At 38.8% G+C, this 21,244-nt stretch overlaps 2 protein-coding genes across 2 annotated transcripts; both read right to left on the reverse strand.

Moving 5' to 3' along the window:
• Nucleotides 1–129: 129 nt before the first annotated feature.
• eif3c (eukaryotic translation initiation factor 3, subunit C) lies at nt 130–12,232 on the reverse strand. Its single transcript, XM_008436803.2, has 23 exons — nt 12,075–12,232; nt 10,529–10,638; nt 10,387–10,452; nt 10,112–10,301; nt 9,906–10,031; nt 9,767–9,818; nt 9,074–9,207; nt 8,157–8,287; nt 7,933–8,077; nt 7,184–7,287; nt 6,460–6,601; nt 6,192–6,317; nt 5,535–5,628; nt 5,247–5,434; nt 3,982–4,206; nt 3,709–3,900; nt 2,589–2,760; nt 2,340–2,499; nt 1,822–1,887; nt 1,212–1,299; nt 934–1,099; nt 599–640; nt 130–484 (listed from the first exon to the last, which is right to left on the reverse strand). Exons 2-23 carry the CDS (start codon nt 10,624–10,626, stop codon nt 405–407), a joined length of 2,787 nt encoding a protein of 928 aa, XP_008435025.1. The 5' UTR covers nt 10,627–10,638; nt 12,075–12,232; the 3' UTR covers nt 130–404.
• A 693-nt stretch (nt 12,233–12,925) lies between these two features.
• Nucleotides 12,926–20,881, reverse strand: LOC103481399 (protein ADP-ribosylarginine hydrolase-like). The gene is made up of 8 exons (XM_008436805.1): nt 20,790–20,881; nt 19,506–19,626; nt 18,256–18,364; nt 17,309–17,407; nt 17,132–17,237; nt 15,888–16,154; nt 14,798–15,012; nt 12,926–14,424 (listed from the first exon to the last, which is right to left on the reverse strand). The coding sequence occupies exons 1-8, from the start codon at nt 20,795–20,797 to the stop codon at nt 14,276–14,278; spliced, it is 1,074 nt and encodes a 357-aa protein (XP_008435027.1). The 5' UTR covers nt 20,798–20,881; the 3' UTR covers nt 12,926–14,275.
• Nucleotides 20,882–21,244: the final 363 nt, after the last annotated feature.

The raw sequence follows: 21,244 nt of genomic DNA on the forward strand, positions 1-21,244 counted from the left end.
AATTTGAACTTACCAAGCTCCTGCTCTAAACAGATACTCTGTGCATATCCATGTTTTAGCTGCAAGTTGGTTTGGTTCATCAAGAAAATTAACCCAGTTGTTTGTGTTTCTGAATAAACAAACTCAAGACAGTGTTTATTTTTTTCCTTTATTACTGTTTTCCTAAGTAAATAATAGTTAACATGTTCTAATTGACCACGCTGCTTTGCTACAGAGGAGAAAATCTTCAGGGTTCGGTACTGAATGGTGGTATTGTTGAGACATTTCATAGCTTTAATGAAGGAAGTTTCAGCTGATTCAGGATAAACTGAAACCATTTTTCCATTGGTTGTTGTTGGTGTTGTGGAATGAAAATTACTCCAGGTAGAAAAAGTGACAAAAAAATCCCAGCACAATTTCTAAGTTCAGTAGTTGCTCTGGTTTTGATTCCTGTAGCCTCCTCGCTGGTAGCCGCCCTGCTTCTGCTGGTAGCCGCCTTTCTGATCTGTTGAAAGGTCAAAATTTTAAAATTACAATCAGCATTTAACTAAATACAAACAGAAAACCAGCTGCATTATTCAAAATATATGCATGGAGGAGCAGGCAACATAATATATACCTCTCTGGTACGGCTGCTTCTGCTGATATCCGCCTTTCTGATCTGAAAATCAAAACAAAACTATTTTTTTCTGAAGGCATTTACAGATGATATCTGCATAGAAATCAGACTGGTATGTTTCATTTAAATATTTATTATAAATTAAAATCTAAAGTTAAAATGATCCTAAAACGGGAGGCTAACTCTTAAATAAAAACTCCTTTAAGTTCAAACATCATCTGGTTTTTCCAGATCTTTCTCAATCTAAGACAATTCTTCCATATCAGCTCAGATCAGAATTTGTTCCATTTTATTAAAAATAACAGGATTAAATCCACGTTTCCTGTCCCGCTCACCTCTGTTGAAGTATCCTCCGTAGACGCCCTGCTTCAGGTCGAAGATCCGCTCGTTGTTCTCCACCAGGCTGCCCAGTTTCTCTGCCAGCTGCAGAGCCATGTTCTGCAGGGAGGTGGGCTCTGTGCGGTGCATCACCACCGTCTGCGTGGGCTGGTCCAGCGACGCCTGTGGAGGTCGGTGCAAAAAGCTCTTAACGCCTTTAATAATTAACCAACAGTTGGAATTCATTGGTTCAATACTAAGATTTTTTTATGCTAATAGGAAGACTAAAACGAACCATCAGTTCCTCATTGATGATCATCTTGCTGATAATACTGTGAACGGTTGGGATCTCCAGTTCAAACATCTCAGACAGAGTCTCCATGCTGCAGATCACAGACAGAAACAAACATAAAAATAAACATTTAGCATAGTTTTTAGCAGATCTAAATGTCTTCTAATATATAATAATGTGAATTTGAGGTTTTCTGGAGCAGATTAATCAGATTGCTTCCACAGACTAAACACAGAATTGTCCTTTTCTTCTCCATTTTTCTGAACTGCTATGAAATAAATGAATAAAAATCCCAGATATTTTTCACATCAAATCCAACTTGAAGCAATTTTTTTTTCTTGCTTTCCTTTCTAGAAGAAAAAAAAATGTAAAACTGACAAATATTTTTGGATTTTAGGATACAATAGTTTTCGTTTAATTACGAGAATATAGTCACAAAACGGTGGCTCTCGGAGCGCTGACATCACTGAGCCAAAAAAAAAAACAAAAAAAAAAAAACCCAAGGAGTGCATTGTTGGGGAAAAAAAATTCTAATTTTTCAAAAATGTTACCATCAAAAACAAAATATTGGATAAATCAATACAGTTGATTCATCTGTACACGATGCGTTTACCTGATGGAGTCGTACACACTGCTGTAGGTGAACAGGTACGTCCTCAGGGATTCCTCCTGGATCTTCCTGTAAAGGGTTTTAACAACATTAGGTGGAAAATTGGAGCAGTCATTCCATTAAAAGCATTTAATCAGATTAATCACACTATGATTTATCAATATGTCCAACTTTGTAAGGTTGAAATATAAATATGCACACAGTTGTGATTCTTGCAGGAGCAGGGCCCTTCCTCCTGCTGCTCTTCAACCAATTAAAATGCAAGAAATGATCCGATTTGTTTTTGTAGCAGAAAGCAGGTGATGTCGTCAACAGCAACAAAGGGAAACTTATCCGGCTACACATTCATTCAAATGGCAGCAAACTTGTACTTGGGACAACTGATAGATAAGATCCAATTTATTTTAAAGATCCTGGTTGTGCCGCCCCTCTCTGATGTCACCCTGGGCATCTGCCACTGTGTGCATGTTTTCAGAAGATGTTTTACTGTGTGAAACCAGGGATCAGGAGGGCGGAGTTACCTGACGAGCATCTCTCTGACTCGCTGCGTCTCAGGAAACAGGTCCCACACTTTACTGTTCATCTTCTCATTGATGATGAACGAGTGGCAGGTGCGCCAGTCGCCCATCTTCATGGCCTTGCTGGCTGCCACCACGTGTTCCCTCATGCTCTCCGGAGGTCCTGGGGGTCAGAAAGGTTAAAGTTCATCGTCTCTGCCTCCAGAGTGAGGTGAATCCCTGACGGAGGGAGTTCGGAGGATTGCTTTGTACCCAGCAGTGGCTGCCTCTCTCCCACTCGGAGCTGGTGGTGGAACTGCTTGCTGATCATCCTGCGCCGGGCGTCGAACTCGTGGGCAGCCATGTAGGGGATTTCCAGCAACATGGCCGACACCAGGTACACACACTCCAGCAGCTCCAGGTTGATGTGCATGTGGAAAGGAACCTGCAGCCAAAAGGTGCCATCTTGGAGTCACATCATTGCAAAAAACACAAATATCACCAAGAATGTTTCTAGTGCAAATATCTTAGTGCACTTAAAGTAAGACAAAACTAACTTAGAAGTAACTTTTTAGCAAATTACAGGAGCTTGTTTTACTTCAATAATTCCTTAATATTCATGAAAAAAAGTACTAGTTCCAATGGCAGATTGTTTCACTTGAAACATGGAAAAATATATTGTTTTAGGTGAAATAATCTACCATAACATTAACAAATTGAAGAAAGCTAATAAAAAGAAATCACAATGACCTTTTGTGAAGCACTGACTGCCGTTTGTGTAGGGAAATCTGTTTGAATGTGTCGTCACAGCCAGAAGTGACTGGATTGTGATGTGATGCGTTTCAGTGGCAAAGATTCTTTCATGAGTTCATAATTATAATTTTAAGACATTGTTTACATCCAGATTTACTACATTCTGGTGCAGAATTATGCCCCATATCTCACATTAAAGACATTCGACATGACTGTTCAGACTGCAGACGCTTTGTTGCATATGTATCCAATGTAGTGCCACCGATTTGATGTTTTGGGCAGCGAAAGATAAAAATTTGGTCGTTTAGATTGCCATTAAAAAAAATAATTATTTTGTTCACATTTGTCTGCTGTGTGAATGTAGCCTAAGGTTCTTTTCACACCTGATAGTCCGGTAGACTCGGTTTGAATGAGGACCAAAATTGTTTTTGGAGTGGACTCCGGTTCGTTTGGCATTCATATATGCATTCAAACTGCACCCGAGTTTGAGACCAGACCAGGGTATGTAGAAAGACCAAAGCTTTCTCTTTTGGTCTGCAGCAGTTTGATTAATTACTCAAACTTTCTAGGGAACCGGACTGGAGTCGGATTAAAGGGGACTAAACCGTGGTGGTGTGAATGCGTCCTCCTCGTCTCTTACCTGTCTTCTCTTCTCGATCTTCTCCTGCTCAGCGTTCCTCTCCTGCATGTTCCTCATCAGCAGCCCCTGCCCCAGCAGCTCCTTGGCTCGGCCCGATGACTGGATGTCCAGCAGAGCGTTGTGGGCGTCTTTAATCATCCCCTGTCTGAAGGCGCAGATGCCCAGCTGGACCATGGTTCTGTTGTACAGGATCTTCAGGAGGAAAGCGGAACAAAAAGCCGATTATTCCCGTTCTCCTCAGGCTGAGTTTCCGGTGGTCTTGAGGGGACCGACCTGCACGGGGGGGTCGGCGTGCTGGATGTTGTCCTGCAGGTGGCTCATGAGCATCAGGTCGCGGGCCTGGTACCAGCGTGAGTGCAGGGCGTGGTGGTAGATGTGGCACAGGATGGCGCAGGTCCGGATGCGGTCGGTGCGGTCCTTGGCGTAGATGAACTTGCAGAGGCGGTCCATGATGATGGCGCTGTCCTCGCCTTCGCTCTCCTCCTGGTCCTGCTCCGACTAAACGCATAATTCAGAAAAGCAAAAAGTTATTCTGCTCTGAGGAGCCGCAGTTCTTCCCACGATATGCAGTAAATTGTCCCAGAACTTAACAAGGTTATTACTGTTTTGAGCCCATTTTCAAATAATATAATGGTAATGGCACAATAATGCAAGTAGTAGGCCTGTTGCAATAAACAATAAATCACTTAATCGCAGGATAAATGAAAACAAACTCAATAATTTCAATTTGAATGATTTCTTGTTTTTCTCTTTCTACCAAAAACTGGATGATAAAAGTCTTCAGTCTGGGGCTTCTCGCTCAACCAGACAGAAGAACTTCACAGTTTATTTCATTTGTTGTTTTGTTTATTTATTTAGGATATTTAAAGTTTTCCAGTTCAGTGTTAAATATTCATTAGAAATTAAATGCAACTCTGAGAATGTGCTCTTGCATTATTATACCACTACCACTTTTGAAAACAGTTTAAAAACAATATTATCATTTAATTGGAAAAAATAAAAGATGCACTAAAACAGGTGAACGTAATTTATTACTTGAGAAATTAAACTGTCTCAAAAACAATAATATCATAATTTATTGCAATTTCTGGGACAATTTATTGTTAAGCAAATGAAATATCACAAGTACACATTCTAAGAGATCAACACGTTTTAATTCCTAACAAACATTTAACAATGGAACTGGAAGACATTTTAAATATTGTGACTTTCCTAAAATAATGCCAATTTTTTGGTCTTTTTTTCCCCCAAAAGTGATTTTGGGGAAAACAAAAAAGTAAATAAATAAATAACTTTGGAACTTAATAATGTTTGAAAGGTGACTATATCCCAAATGATTAAAACAACAAATAAAATTGATACTGAAGTCTGTAAACACAATTGTAATTTAAAAAAAGAGGCAAAAGAGAAGAAACAATAGAAGAAAAACAAATGAATGCAAATAGAACTGGTCAGACTTTTTAAATTTATCCTGCGATTAATAGTCTTAATGCTTATTGGGAGCCCAGTTCTTCCCTCCACACACAACCTCGCCTCACCTTGGTTTCTCCCTGCAGGCCGAGGCTGCGGCGGTGGGCTTTGTAGTCGAACTTGTAGTAGGTGTGCATGATTCTCCGCAGGTAGACGCGGCAGATCTCCTCTGTGGATCCTTTGTTCTCCAAGTAGGAGAGCAGCCGGTCGATGATGCCGCAAACCCGACCTTCGTCTTTCAGGTTGTCCACGTACTCTGCACAAGCAGACGGAAAGTAAGAGAAACAGAAACGTGAATTTATGAAGGAAAATGTTTGTTTATACAGACGCAGCAGCAACAATAGTGGGTTTTGTACCTTGTGAATGAGGGTCGGTGTTCTGCATGATCTTGGTGAACTCTTCGTCCATCCTCTCCACCAGCGTCAGGACACACCCGCGCACCCTGAAAGGCTGATGGCCAGACGGGCAGGCACGCACACACACGCACACACACAGAGCGGTTCATGGATTCGTCACACTGCAAACTAAAGAACTAACTAAAGAAATTTAAGGTCTCACCAGTGACAGGAAGAAGAAAACAACAGCAAAAAAATGTATTTCCATTACAAATGTGAGCTAATCTGTGTTTATGTTCCATCTAAGGTAAGAAAAAAAAACTCAATTGATGTATTTTGGTTAAATATTTAATTATTGTTGAACAAGACTGTGGTAGTCTAAATAAATAAGAAACAAATTTATTTTACATCAATCTGAAAGGCTAATAAATACAAACACAAAAATGAAGGACGTTATAATTTCAGCACGTTTTACAATGCATGACATGGTTCCAGTTATAGTTTCCCCCCATTAATTACAGTTTTAATAATTTCCATTAGCAAAAATATTTTCTCAATTTGTTATTTTAGTTAACTATAATAACCTGTTTTCTACTGGCATTAATATCCGGTTGTTGATCACACGACAAACCTTTTCATTTAGAACCGTTAGAGCCTTAAATAAAGAGTTCAGCTCACCTGATCGGAGATGATCAGACTCTCGCTGTCCTCTGCGATGTTTTCCCCGATGAAGATGTTGTTGTATTCAAACAGGATGTCCAGCAGCTCGTCGATGCAATCCAGGCATTTCTTCCACATGTCGGCCTGAAGAGCAACATGACCACAAAACAGAAACGTCCTGAACCTCAAACTCACCAGAACTCTGGAAGAATCTGAACCATTTCGGCTCACAAATCATTTTAAAATCTTTCGGTGACGTTGGATCTTTTAGAACGCAGAGGCTCACCTTCATGAAGGCTGCCAGGTTGGGGTTGTAATCATACAGAGAGGCGATGATGTTGAACTTGATCTTGACCAGGATTCCTTGGCCCAGATTATTCTCAGCAGCGATGACTTCCAGAGCGTGGAGCAGCTCAATCTGAGCAGCCCTGTGCGAGGAAAGAACGGCTCATCATTTAAACAGACCAACATTAATCTGAGCTGCTCGTCTGTCCACTACAGCGGTTAGACGACATCATAAATCTACTGGAACTCCATCCATCCATTTTCCTGCACCCTTGTCCCTTAGTGGGGTCGGGAGGGTTGCTGGTGCCCATCTCCAGCTRRCGTKCCRGGCGAGAGGCAGGGTACACCCTGGACAGGTTGCCAGTCTGTCGCAGGGCAACACAGAGACACACAGGACAAACAACCATGCACCAACTGAGTTGGCCCCAACTGTTAGGCCAATTAACCTAACAGTCATGTTTTTGGACTGTGGGAGGAAACCGGAGTACCCGGAGAAAACCCACGCATGCACAGGGAGAACATGCAAACTCCATGCAGAAAGACCGGGCCGGGAATCGAACCCAGAACCTTCTTGCTGCAAGGCAACAGCTCTACCAACTGCGCCACTGTGCAGCCCTACTGGAACTCCAGTTAGTAGAAAATACAAACTGTGAAGGAGCGCTATCAGGCTTTTACAAGATGGAAACTAGAGAAACTCTTGGTTTGTCACAGCTGTTTCCTCCTACCTGTCTGTTCCCTTTTTGCCTCTTGCTTGCAGGATCTCATTGAGCTTCTTCACCACCACAGGAACGTTGATCTCTGTGCCTTTAGCAAACATCTTTGGTTTCTCCTGGTGGACAGAAAACACCAGATCAACGTCAGCATTAGAGCTCAGTTATATTTGCTTTGTTTTAGAGACACGTCTCTTAATGTGATCCATTATGCTCATGTTAGGATTAGTCTATGTTCATTACATTCTTTTGCACAAAATCATTCTTAGGCAATTAGATTTTAGTCGGTTCTGCCTGTTTGAGCTCCTGTGACTTTAAATTCAGTTAAGCTGCTGCTGGCCACGCCCCAACTCAATATTTACCATCACACTTGAAAATGGCTGCAAGCAGATGTGCAATTATACATCCGTGCATCTTTGAAAAGCAGAAGTGGAGCCTCCAGTACAACCAGTAAGAATGCAGCAAGTGGTTTCTGGATGGTAAGACAACAACATAACTCTGGTTGTTCAGCGTAAAACCAGCTGACCAAATGTGCTGGAGCTCAGTTTGGGTTGCTAAGTAACGAGCTATGCTCAGGTGCGGTTGGTAGGTAACGGCATAGTGCCTGCTAATTTGTTATGTAACATTCAAGAGGTTTTTCAAATGGCTCATTTTCCAGACACCAAAAACACATTAACTTACTGCCTAAAAATGTGCAGGATGTGCGTTTTGATTTTTTAAAACCAAAACGGACGGATGAAAACGTGCAAAATGTGAATTTCTACCTTGACCAGAGGGACGCCTCCTTTAACCTTCTCCCAACCCTCTTCGTCTCCTTCGCCCTCCTGCAGATCCCCACCTCGGTCTTTCTTCGGCAGCTTCTTCTTCTTCTCGCCCTTCTTGATGCCGGCTTTGTCGGCGCCGGCCACCCTGAGGACGGTAAACGTTCCCGTTAGCGACCCGTTTGGCTGCAGAGCGATTTGGGCCGACCGTCGGACTCCAGACTTACTTCTTGAGGAAAACAGTGGCCAGAGATTTGCTCTTCCCTTCCTCGTCATCCGAGCTCTCGCTGCCGCTCTCCTCGGTGTCGCCACCCCAGTCTTCATCATCGTCGTCTTCATCACTAGAAGTCGACTCGTCCTGTTGGAAGGAAAACTGACGTTCACATTTGCAATTTGTTTGTAGACTTTTCTCAAAGGAAATTCAAGAACTTTTCAAACATTTTTAAGGTAAGTTTCAAACTTTCCTACTTTGGAGATAAAAGCAATACAAAAAAATCTAAAAAAAAAAAAAAACCCAAACTATTTCAATTCACTATTATATGATGTCATTTATTACAGCTCTTAATGTCTTGTCATAGTATTCTACGTTCTAGGGAAACTGAAATAGAACAAAATTTTATGTTTTTAAATGCATCTCACACTTCACTGGTTTGAGAACAAAACATTAATTTAATAATAAATTGCCTAATTTTAATAACATTTGTTAACATAAAATATCATCTAACCTTTATTTCAACAGATAAATAACGTAAATGGCATTAAAAGATTATATAAAGAAAGTTACAAACAATCTCTAAAAAACGTTCTTGGTAACTTTTCTGAAATTAAGCAAACAGAAATAATTTTGGTGAATCTAACTGACCTAAAACAAGAAACGTTTAGTCTGATTTAACTTCAGACAGTCAGAAAAAACAATGCTGTGTTTTCTTATTAGGTACATGTAAATATCTGGTTCCAACTGTAAATTTCATTTTCCAAATTTAGGCTTTTAATCAAACCTTAGATTGACTTTGCTGCCAAACGGTGCAGTTTGAGTATCAAGAACTTTCAAGGACTTTATACAGAAATCAACCTTGAAAACACCAGATTAATATCCAAACATTTTCAAGGATGTGAAGCAGTCAAACAGCTCGCTGCCTCTCACCCCAGAGCCCTTGGCAGACTTGAGGAATTTGCTCGCTTCTGAGGGGCCTTCGGGTTTTTTCTTCAGGAAGGATTTTGCCGACACTTCCTCCCCCACGTCGTCGTCATCATCGTCGTCGCTCTCAGACGAGGAGCCTGGGGAAATAAAACAAGAGAGTTTTTGAGAAGATCTTAACACTTCTAATTAGGCCTGACATGATAACAAATTTTGCTGGATGCAGAAGTTGTTGTGATAAATTATATATTGTTGTTTGAGACCAGTTGTTAGTAATATAATGGTATAATAATGCAAGAACACATTCTCAAAGATCAATAAATCTTAAATTCCAGTGAATGTTTGACACTGGAGCTTGAAGACATTTTAAATATCCAACATAAATAAAGAAAATAACAAATAAAATGAATCATGAAGTCTATGTAAACTAAACTGCCCTTCAATAAAAGGGCTGGTTGAGGTCAAAGCACCAAACTGAAAACTTTTGCCATCCAGTTTTTGATAGAAAAAGAAAAAAATTATTATTATTAAGCTCATTTTAATTAATTGATTTATTGTTTATTATGACAGGCCTATCTGTAATCCTCAAAAGTGCAAATATTTTTCACTATGAATCTAATATAATGGATAATCTGGGGCTTTTCTGCAATCTTGGCGTTTCTTGAGAACGTGACAAACATTAAGAACAGAAACATTTACCAGAGTCCTCCTGCTCCTTCTCCTCCTCTTCATCTGCAGACTCCTGTGGGTTCTAAAAAGTGAAAAAAAATATTTTTATTCCTGTTCAGGTGCTTCTGTTTTCTTACCCCAACCATTGTTGTTTTTATTTCCACCTTACCTCCTTGTAAGCAGCAATTTCAGTTTCAAAGTCTCGGTTGTATTTGCGGATCTTCTGGCGCAGGGTGCTCAGGGCCTTCGCGTTGTTCTTGTTCATCTTCTTCTTGCCCTCTTTGTCCTCCCAGAGCTTCAAGGAAGAGAACAAACGTTGTTTGTTTAATAAAAGAAACGTCTGGCTGCTGTTTGGTATTAACGGAGGCAGCCGACCTGGTTGAGGTAATCCTCCAGGTCAGCCAGCAGGCGGATGTAGAACTGAGGAACTCCTTCTTTGTCCACTATGTTCTTGCTTTTCAGGAAGGCCCGACACAGCTGCTCGAACTCCTCCAGACACTTGGACATGTCACGGATCTTCATGGCGTTGCGGATTGTCTTTATGAAGTTGGTCAACTCTTCAAACCTGACATTTAAATGGAAATTATTTTTTAATGATGAGCTTGGTGGACGATTTCTGCCATTTTGAGGCTGTTTAAAAGCACACCCACCTTTTGTCTTTGGCGCTACGCACCACTCTTTTAGTATCCTCCTCATCGTCACTAAGGAGCAGCGACCTGTAAAAGAAGTATTATTGTGTGAGACCTCAGTAGACGGATTTGATGCGATGAAAAACTGGAGAGATGCACTGACTGCTTGAAGGTCGTTCCGGGCGCTTTAGGGGTGATCTCATCGGCGGATGACGACTCCTCTGACTCGCTGTCAGACCCGGTGGCGAAGAAACGAGACATCGCTGGAAGGAGCTGTCAATTTGGAACGATACGCATTACACATCAGAGAGGTCAGCTGATGTACTGAACAGTCAATATCTAGATTTTTAATTATTTTATGTTGCCTAGACAACACAAAATTTATGCCGATGCTCCACTTATATCCGTCACAATAACACATTTTGCTGGACTATAAATTTTCCAAGAACTTATTGTGATAAATGATAGTATTGATGCTTTGAGACCATTTTCTAGTAATATAATGGTATAATAATGGAGGAACACATTCTCAAAGATCAATAAACTTTGAAATCTAATGAATATTTAACACAGGAACTGGAAGATATTTTAAATATCCAAAATAAACAAAACAAAAAAAACTTAATTATGAAGTCTGTAAACAAAATTGTCCTTCAAAATAAAAAAGGTCACCTGCTCCACCTGTACATATCCCACAAACATTTTAATTGTTAATTTTCTCATCTCATTAAAATAATAACACAGAAAAAAGCAAAATGTATCATTAAAAGCAGAATGTTAAATTATTCATTCACCCTTATTTATATTTCTTCTTATACTTGCTAAAAATTACAAATGAGCAGTGAACGTCCTCTGCTGAAAAACTGTAATATTGATACTGATTTTTTTCAAATTTATATGGATACGAGTTATTCTTTAATCAGGACAAAAGAGGAGGATTTTTTTATTTCCACCAAAGGTGATAATTTAAAAAGTAATCCAAAATGTGCAGTGAATCAGTAAAGTGGTACCGTCAAATGGATTTTTTTTATTTTATTACTTATATTAAGTAATATAAGTACTAAAACGATACCTGCCAACGATACGATGGCAGGTATCGTTTTATATCACGATACCTGCCATACAGCAACCCGACTCGAATGAAACACCTCAGCCGGAATCATTCAGGCGTTAAAAAACAACTAATCTTACCGTTATTAACTTTGTCAAGCCTTTGACAATATCAGTAGCCGACTATCTATAGTTTGAAACTCAATCTTTACGTCCGTTATGCAACCTAGCTTTATTGCCATAAACAGTCTTTTGATAAATGCTAAATCATTCTTTCTTTTTAGAATAAATTGCGTTTCCATACGTAAGTGAGGCAGGACCTACGTTTTCAACTAGCTATCTACATGCTAACAGTCAGTAATGCAACGTACTCTTTAACATATGAAGTAGAATGACCTAATTTAGCCAAACATAGATTGTATTTTCGGTTAAGTTGTACACATTATCCCAAACATCTTGTAAATAAATACCACAATTAAATACCAAGCAAAGAGCATTTTTATTTATACTGAAGCCGTTAATGTGGCGCGGCTAGCAAGCTAATGCTATCAGAGACTACGGTGAAAATATTAGGCCTTACACGAGTTTCCAGTGAATTAACAGCATCCTTTCAAGCTAGCAAAATACTTGACTATTATTGCATTCATGACCGAACTTACTTATGTCGTTCTGGAAATGTTGTTATCGTGTGTTTGTTCTCGTTGAAAGGTTATAAAATCCAGGTTTGCTAAAATAGGGCCACGGAAAACGTGTGCGGCAACCTCGCCGGGTGCTTCGCGTCAGGAAAAAGGAGCCTACTCTAGATCTACACAACATAGGGATGGTGCAACTGCAGATCTACATTCTCACCGACAGTGGGCTTTTCTGGGTTATACTGCCACCAAGCGGTAAAAGTTTTTATTAGTTTAGAACGCGGAAAGATAATATCTTCACAGTGAACAATTGGGTAGCAACTAGTTATTTACTCAAATGAGTAACATTTGGGAACATTTACTTTTAGGGGTATTATTACTTTGAGTTGGGTAGTTTTATTTTGAGGTATCGTATCATTACTCTTATTGGTAGTAAAATTTCTCTACCCATTGTGACTTTACTGAATGATAAACAAGCTTGTTTTAACCATAATTTCACCTGACACAAAAACACGCCTTAAGTTTGTTTGGTGTTTGATATAAAGACGAAATGATTTGGAAAAATATTTGTTTTTCCCCTGATTTTTATTTTGTAATTAATATATATTTTAGTCTGTTGATTATGTAATTTCTAAACATGAGTTGCTTAGTTACTTGAGTAGCTGTTTACCAAATACTTTATTCTCGAGTAATTTCTTGTACAGCTAGTTTTTACTTTTACTTGAGTAAAATAATGTTGGAAGTAGTGCTACTCTTACTCTAATGCCATTTTTGGGTAATCCTCCCATCTCTGGTTACTGTAGTAATCTGCATTTAAGTGGTTGATGAGCAAAGAGAATCTACTTTCATCTTAGTGACAAAGAAGAAGTAAAGAAAAATAAGGGAGTTGACTTTAGTTTATTTGCATAGAACAAAAATCACAAAAGTGGCTTCTTCCATCCTGTCAGCACTCCACAGGCATTCGTGTAGCTTTTACACATTCCCATCTTTCATCCCTCAGAGCCAACATGGCAGCCATTCTGAAATGGCTGCCAATTTTGCCAATGGTAAAAATATCCTTGTCAATCCGACAAGGATATTTTTGCAGCCATTTGGTCGATGCAGTAAAACAGTTGATTTAATACAGGATAACAAGGTTCTTTATGATTCATTCCCAGCTGTTTCTGAGTTTATATCAAGGCAAATGAAGATAATTTTACCCCAGATACAGTGTTAGAGTGAATGCACAAGTGTTGGTCTAAAAGTCATGGGCGTCTCTCAGCGCCGTAAAAAAAATAAAGTCGGTATCAAAAAAATCAGCAGTATCATTAAAACGACAAGAGCAGAAAGCAGCAACAACATGTGAAAAAGGTGATAGCAGCAGAGTGAAATTATTTTAAAAATGATGTTAATATTCAGGTCATTTCCATAGATTTCATTTCTAAGGTAGATTTTAGCTATAAATTATACAACTAATCTTAATTAGTTAGGAATAAACTTTCAATTGTTAATATATCGTAGAGCTGAAAAAGCCAACAAAATTATGTAGAACAAATCAAAATATTAAAAAATATATTTTTAGGTGAATTACTTATTTGAAAGCATTTTTAAACTAAAATATACAGTGCAGGTTAAGTATGTCTGGTCTTTGTGCAAGCTGCTAGAATTTAAGTGTTTATAGTTCGTTTTTAAACACAATCAGTCACATCCTGACGATGGTTCATTACAAGCAGACTGAACTTTCAAGGGTCCCGGTTTACTAGGTCTCCAAGCTAATCCCCCCACACTGGATAATTCACTTTATACGCCCCAAACTCTCTTTAAATTGAATTTAACCATCATGAGGCAAAACATAAATAAAATGTAACATTTTTAAACCATATTTCCAACATTCATGCTGCAATTCTCTTCCTCGGTTTCTCAGGACAGCGAGGAGTGAAAACATTACGACAGTCTCTAAAATGGCACCATCAACGTCCAAGTAAGCATTTCTTAAAGTCTTTAATCTGTTTTTTCCATTTCCCATCACAGCTCAGCGCCCTCTGGTGGAGAGAGACGTTAATGCTGAGGAGATTCTGACTGAGCTGATCACAGATTAAGTGATTACATAACCTATACCTAATCATCCCCATACAATCAGAGCATTTACCATTTTTATATTGCATATATTTTTTATAGACTTCAGGTATCTACCACTTCAGCACTGATTTAAAGCACCGAAAATAGAGATAGAATAGAAACATGTGTTTTTAGTGAGATAAAGTGTAAAGCTTCTCAGCACAGCGCTCCAGACGATCCCGGTACTCCAGTTTGGAGTAGTTGCATTCAGGAACCCCTTTGGTGCCGTAGAGAAGGCCCCAGCAGCAGCAGGCGATCACCGCTGTGCTGTCGTTGTCACCTGGACAAAACCACAAAGGTATAACGCCATAAAAAACATGTTTAAATCATCCTCATGTCTTCATGTGAAATAATGTAAACTCTGACAGTGTTAGAGGAAGTAACATTCAACAAAATTGGATGAATCAACCTCACTGATTCCAGATTCTACCAGTTTCACCATGGCCAAAATCAGTTTTGTCCATGTTCAAACAGCCATTTGTGTCCAAGTTTCAAACCTCTGATCCCTGAGCTATAAAGCCGACTCATGCAACCAAGTAAAGAGCGAAACAATACTCTCCTGCAGAGGACTAGAGGTTTGAACTCTGTTTAATTGACTCCTTTAAAGCTGGTATTAATACACAAAAGAGACATTTCTTATTTGAACTTCTGACCTCCATGGAAAGCAGCTCTGTTCATCAGCTCCTCCCAGTCTGAACCGGCGCCCAGTAAGGCATCCAGCGCTATCATGGGAGCATCGTGGCCACAGGATCCCCCCCAGCCAGACAGACTGAAGCTCTTATAGGCCTCATCCCTCTCAGCCACACCGTAGGGGTCAGGCCAGGTCACCGGCCCCTTTCCGTCAGAGATTCCCCGCAGATCCAGGTATCTGAGGTCAGAGGGAAAAGCTCACTGATGTTTACAACCCAGTTAAGAATCAATTATGTTCAAACATGGGATGCAAATTATAGATTAATGAATTAATTTGAAATTGATTAATTTTATCTGCTTCATAAGCAGCCATTTTGTCTCATGTTTTATCTAGTATGAAAAACCATTTAATGGCTCTATTTTTGATAATATACAGATTTTATTTAAAGAAACATCATTATAGATTAGCAATTTTGCCAGCTTTATTCCATACTGACCGAATAAACAGAAAATTATTAAACTTAAACATATTTATAAAATGTAACAAAACAAGAACCTCTTAGATTGCTGAATAGAAAAATAAAAAGGTTAATATTAGAAACATTTAATGCCCCACAAAGTGAGACATTTTAATGACTCTATCCATCACAATACAATTTTTCTGCCTCATACTGTCATTATATGCCTTAGCAACAAAATAATTTTTTAATGAGACGGTGCGGCTGTCCCGTTGTGCACCTGGGCTTAATAAGCGTCATTAAGGTGAAACTTGATTAGTTTGTCAGGTATTTATATTTCCAAACAACTTAAGGAGCCTGTCAAGAGTTTATATTTCAGAAAAGAACTGAATAAAGTGCATTTTACGTCCCACACCGAACTCTGTTCGGACCGTTTCTCTACTGTCCTAGTATGCCTCCGCCATCTTGTACCAGCTGGCTCCGCTTAAAGATGACCAGCGGCGCCCTCTGTTGGATGGCGGCAAAACTACAACACAGATATAAGGTCTAACGGACGTTATTAGCCGCATGGAACTAGTTTTAATCTAATCGTAATTGAATCGAACATCAGCACAGCCTAATAAAATAAAATAAAACTGAATTCAGCAGCTTGTACCGCTTCCAGTGCTTAGAGAAGGAGTCCCAATCCTTCAGATTCTCCTCCACAGAGAAGCCGCTGTCTATAATAACCTTCAAGGCTATGGGACAGGCCTCTTCCAGCAGACCCAGACCCCAGGATTCAAGCGGCCGCCGCTGGATGGCGTAGGAGGCGAAAAGCGCCGACGCAACGGATCCCAGGAAACCGATTGGGTGATGGTGAGTCATCCTGCCCGTCTCCACGGCAACAAACACCAGAGAAGGCAGCTGGTCAGGGTTTGGATACCTGGAGGGTAAAATAAAGCAGAATTGGGGTTTATTGGTGAGGATATGTCACAGATCTCAAAAGTGAAACAAAGTGTTTTGAAATCGCTCCAGTGCGACTTCAAAAACGAACTGGTTCTGTGATTCAACGACAGAAACGCATCGTTTTTAAACTTTCCAAAGTAAAATTATTATTATTGCAAGTTTTACTTTTCCAGCAGCATTTTGAAGATAAAAACAAAACAAATGAACCAAAAAAAGACAGATTTAATTCACGTTATTAATAATGTCTTGTGATACTATCAACCTTCTACAGCAGCAACAAGGTAAACTAAAATATAAGTAAATATAACACTTTATCGGTCCGAGACCAAAACACTAATTTAATTTTAAAAATCCTGCTATTTTAATAATGTTGTTTAACATATAAATATAAGCCAACCTTTATTTCAATTACACTGATCAATAAGTCATTGTAGGAATAATTACATCAAAAGAATCCAAACAGATTGTGTTTAGGTAAATGACAACATACAAAGAGAGTCAAAAAAATAATAATTTCTCACTACGTTTTCTGGGATTTAGCAAATAGAAACTATTATAAATGACGTAAAACAGAGAGGTCTAATTTAATTTTACACACAGAGAAAATTAATGTGTCTTCTTATTAGGTGTATGAACATATCTGGTTTCAACTGTAAATCGTTTTCCAAGTGAAGACTTTTAAACAAACATTTGTCTGCACATTATTGTAAAACTGTGCAGTTTGAATATCAAACACTTTCAAAGACTTTATACAGAAATCAACCAAAAAAAAAACACCTAACAGAAATCCAAGCCTTTTCCAGGATAGCAAATTACTTTTCTTGTACAATTCTGCTTCCTGAAACCTGAAAGATTTTGTCAAAACCAGACATCCACTTGCCTAATTATCCTGTGTTGGAAGACTTTAGATACCCAAACTCTTTAAAGTCCAGAAGTCCCAGAGGTTTGTCTTACCGCAGGCCGATGCACATGGCCCTCATGGCCGCTCCACAGCCGGCACCCCGGCTGTTATACGGCACTCTGTGGCCCCCTTTCTGTCCAGGCTTCAGTCTGTCAACATCTAAGAGTATATTTACTTCTACATATCTCTGCTACAAGTGGACATGATGTAATTTAATGATTAAGACCTACTAGAAGCGGTTGTATTTCCAGGAGCCCTTCCAGTCATGTCTTTCATCCCCTTCACATAACAAAACGCCACTTCATCCAGAAGTTTCTCCTCGGTCTTTCCTGCATAGAACATAAACGTTCGCTCAATTTGAAGTCAGTATGCTTAGGATAGGTCTGTGAGCTATGCAAAACAGGTTCACTACATTTTTTACACAAAATCATTCTTGGATAATTTCAATTTAGTCTCCTCACTTCTGCCTATTTTAAACTCCTTTCAGAAGGAGCTGATCTAATCCCTCTTGTCACTATATACCCAAAAAAGCTGATGCTGGTCACGCTGCCAAACTCAACATTTACATTTGCATGTGGAAATGACTGCAGCCAACTGTGCATCCTTGAAAAGCAGAAGTAGAGCCTCATACACAAACAGGAATGAAGCAAGTGGTTTCTAGATGGTAAGCCAACGACAAAACAATTGTCTTTTCCATTATACAGTGGTAAAACCAACTAATCAAAGGTGCTGGAGCTCAGTTTGGGTTGCTAGGTGACGACCGGAACTCTGTGGGGGTTGCTAGGCGACAGCGCAGTGCACGTGGAATATGACATTCCATTCGGGTGAAGTGACTCATTTTCCAGACACCAAAAACATTAACTTATTGCAAAAAAACTGCTGGGTATTTAAAAATAAAGTATAAACACACTGAAAATGTAAATTTTGCATAGTAGGTTCCCTTTTTAAAGGTACTTTTTTAGGTTTCCTAAAAAAAGATGAATATTGACTTCATCTGCACACGAAGTCAATATTATCAGGGAAAAGTTCAATTTCCAGTATCCATTTTTCTGTTATACAGAGTTAATAGGACAGAAAATCAAGGCAAAGGTTAAATTAGATTTAGCTGGAGATCTAGAAGGTGGGGTGCAGTCAGTCAGCAAAATAACATATTTGACTGGGTTTTCTGATAACTCACCTGTTATCAGAGCTTCAGCTGTTGCAAGATGCAGAACTGTGTCGTCGCTCACCGGCCATTCAGGAAGCCGGACAGTGATTTTTTTCAACCCACCAAGCTTCTGCAGCTCCTAAAGATGAGAAAAATAATCAAAAACACCCGTCATCTACTTCCTTAAGTATTTTCTGATTCACTTGCCACAACTCAAAATTAAACTTGATGCATTTTTCTTAATTTTCCAGGTTTACATCCAGTCTGACTGTCAAGGTTTCTGGTTTGGGAACCTCAGGATCTCAGCTGTGCTTTTCATAAATCAAATCCTGACCATCCTCTTTATGAGACTGTCTTGGGAAAGTACAGCGTTTTCAGTCAGAGGCTTCTTCAGATTCAGTGTAGTGCAGACCACTGCAGAGTTCTAATTTAAAAATAATTATAACTCTTTGAAGAACCTAAATTAATGAGTTACAACAACATTTAATTTCCTTTCAAAAGTATTTTTTAATTTTGAAGTGATGGAATTTTGTTGGCCATGAGTGCAAACATTTTCTCAGAAATTTCCACGTTTTTTTCTAGAACATTTCTGAGATTAATCTGAACATCCATTAATTCGAGTATTAGAGTATTTCAAGCTAATTTTCGACTTTTGGAGTTCAGAAGTTTCTCTCTCTCTTTTTTAATAATTTCTGAAGTGAATCTCAGAATTTTTAGTTTTTGGTAGAGATTTAGTCTTTTTTTTTTAAATATATCTATAGTGACCCTAAAATCCCATCGTGCACGTCGCTCCTCAAAATCAACCGTCCCCTTTCCTCCATCATGCTACATGTTTTCTATATCCTCCGCTTTTCTGTCATCACAACCTCGCCTTCTTAGCAAATCAGTAATTTTTGAAGTTGCTTCGTCTTGCTGATCGACTGAATGAGGCTATTAATGTGGTAACTTAAGGAGTTTGTCCGTGTTTACATTTAAAAACAGAACCGCACAAAGTACATATTGCCTCCCAAACCGAACTATCCTCCCGGTATGGCCGCCATCTTTGATTCTGCATCAATGGCTCCGCTCAATTAAGGATGACCAGCGGCGCCATCTGCTGGATGGCGGCCAAACTACAACACTGAACTACAACACAAAAAGCAGGTGTAAGAGGATGTTAATAGTAATTTTGAAAGTAATTTTAACCTAATAAAAAATAGGCATTAATCCACAAGTAACTGAAAGTAACATGTCATCCGAACCTAAAACCATTAGGCTGGTGGTTATAATGGTTCACTGACCTGGTGGATGTCTGGTCCAACATAATTAAACTCCCAGGTCCCGCCCCTGTAGCCCAGAGCATCACCGGCACCACTGAGCACCATGCCTGCCTTATAATGCTCCACTGTAACAGCTTCAAGTCTGCAGACACAAAAAGATTAAACACTCCAGGTTATATTTCAGGTGGGTTGCTGGACCATAAATGTGACACGTGACACCAGAGGAGCACAATTATTCAGGACTGGTCCTCGTTTCATTTACGGATTCACACCAACGGTCAGACTACGATTTATGAAAGCTTAAATTGATTTGTGAATGTTCAATAAAGCTCGATAAAGGGCAATTCCCAAATTGGAAGTCAACTTCAGGTTCGTTTAGTGCAGTAGAGGCTTGACATCCCCACAAATTTTACATCCTCAAAATTATCCTCATAAAAACAAACTTTTTTTCGTCTGAAAGCCTTCAAATTAAATATTGATTCAGCAATATTTAATTTGAAGTCAATCTGACAGCAGTAGATATCGAAACAAAATGTCCTCGAGTAAAGGTACCAATGCTTTGACTTATTTTCACATAAGTAAAAATAAAAAGTACTAGTCCAAGAAGTTAAAGTAAAAGTTAGAAACTGCTCAGGTAATAACTCTATTACCTGATTTAATATTTTGAAATGTCTTCAGACTGAAAAAGGTAGAAATTTGATTGCAAATTGTCATTTGTTTTTCAAATAAATGTTTATTGAAATAACTAAATGGTATTTGTACATAAAACTTCCAAGAGGCAGTGAGACTACAAACACTTTTTTGGCGTGTTTTTGTTGACATTTAGTTTTTCACAGAGGAGCATTGAAACCCTTACCTCACCAGTTTCTAAATCCGCCGCTGGGTGAATTTATTCAATATTTTCTGCATTCCCAGCTTAGGATTTAAAATAAATCAGCCACAAGTTACCATACGTTTCACTTTTCAGCACGATTGCGTCTTCTATGAATATACCGACGACACAATCAATTAAAATCAAGGTACAGCATATTTTCGCAACTTTTATACTTTTTACACCCCGACCCCTGAAGCCATTATTGCTCGTTGCGCTTAAAGAAAAGTAATACCTTTTTAAATTCATTTTAGATGGACTAAATACAATATGATTGGTTTTAAACCACACTTTATTTTGGACGCATTCACATCGGAAGATGATGTTAACTATTGCCCGACACTGGGGAAGTTAAACCTTAAAGTACAAAAAACAAATAAGCACAAAAACATTTAATCTGCGGCCATATTTACTCACTAATGTAAATCTCTTACCCGTCCATTGCAGAAAACAGCTCCTTAAAATGAGGTCGAGTCAGCACCTCTTTCTCTATGCCGATTCTTCTTCGTTTATTTTGGTGGGTCTCAACAATGTGGTGCATTACCGCCACCAACTGGTTAGGAGTGAGAACCGGAATGATGCTTGTACCAAATAAACGAAATAATTAAATTTTAAAAATAAATAAAATTTGTCCCTCATTTAATGCAAGTACATTCGCTTTAGAAACTAAAATTAAAAATGTTAAAATCTGCAACAGAACATTATCTATTGTATTCAGAGTTTAAGAAAACTCAAAGTACTACACCTTGTTGCTGATTTTTTTAAGAGGTTCAAATTAATATGAAGTAGATGCTTTTGAAATCTGCAAGACAACTCAAACAAATCATCACCTATTTTTAACATCCCAAATATTTTATTTATAATTCTGTACACTGTATCTAGAGAAATA

The sequence above is a fragment of the Poecilia reticulata genome, linkage group LG19 (genome assembly GCF_000633615.1).
Source record: "Poecilia reticulata strain Guanapo linkage group LG19, Guppy_female_1.0+MT, whole genome shotgun sequence".
NCBI classification, from domain to species: Eukaryota; Metazoa; Chordata; class Actinopteri; order Cyprinodontiformes; family Poeciliidae; genus Poecilia; species Poecilia reticulata.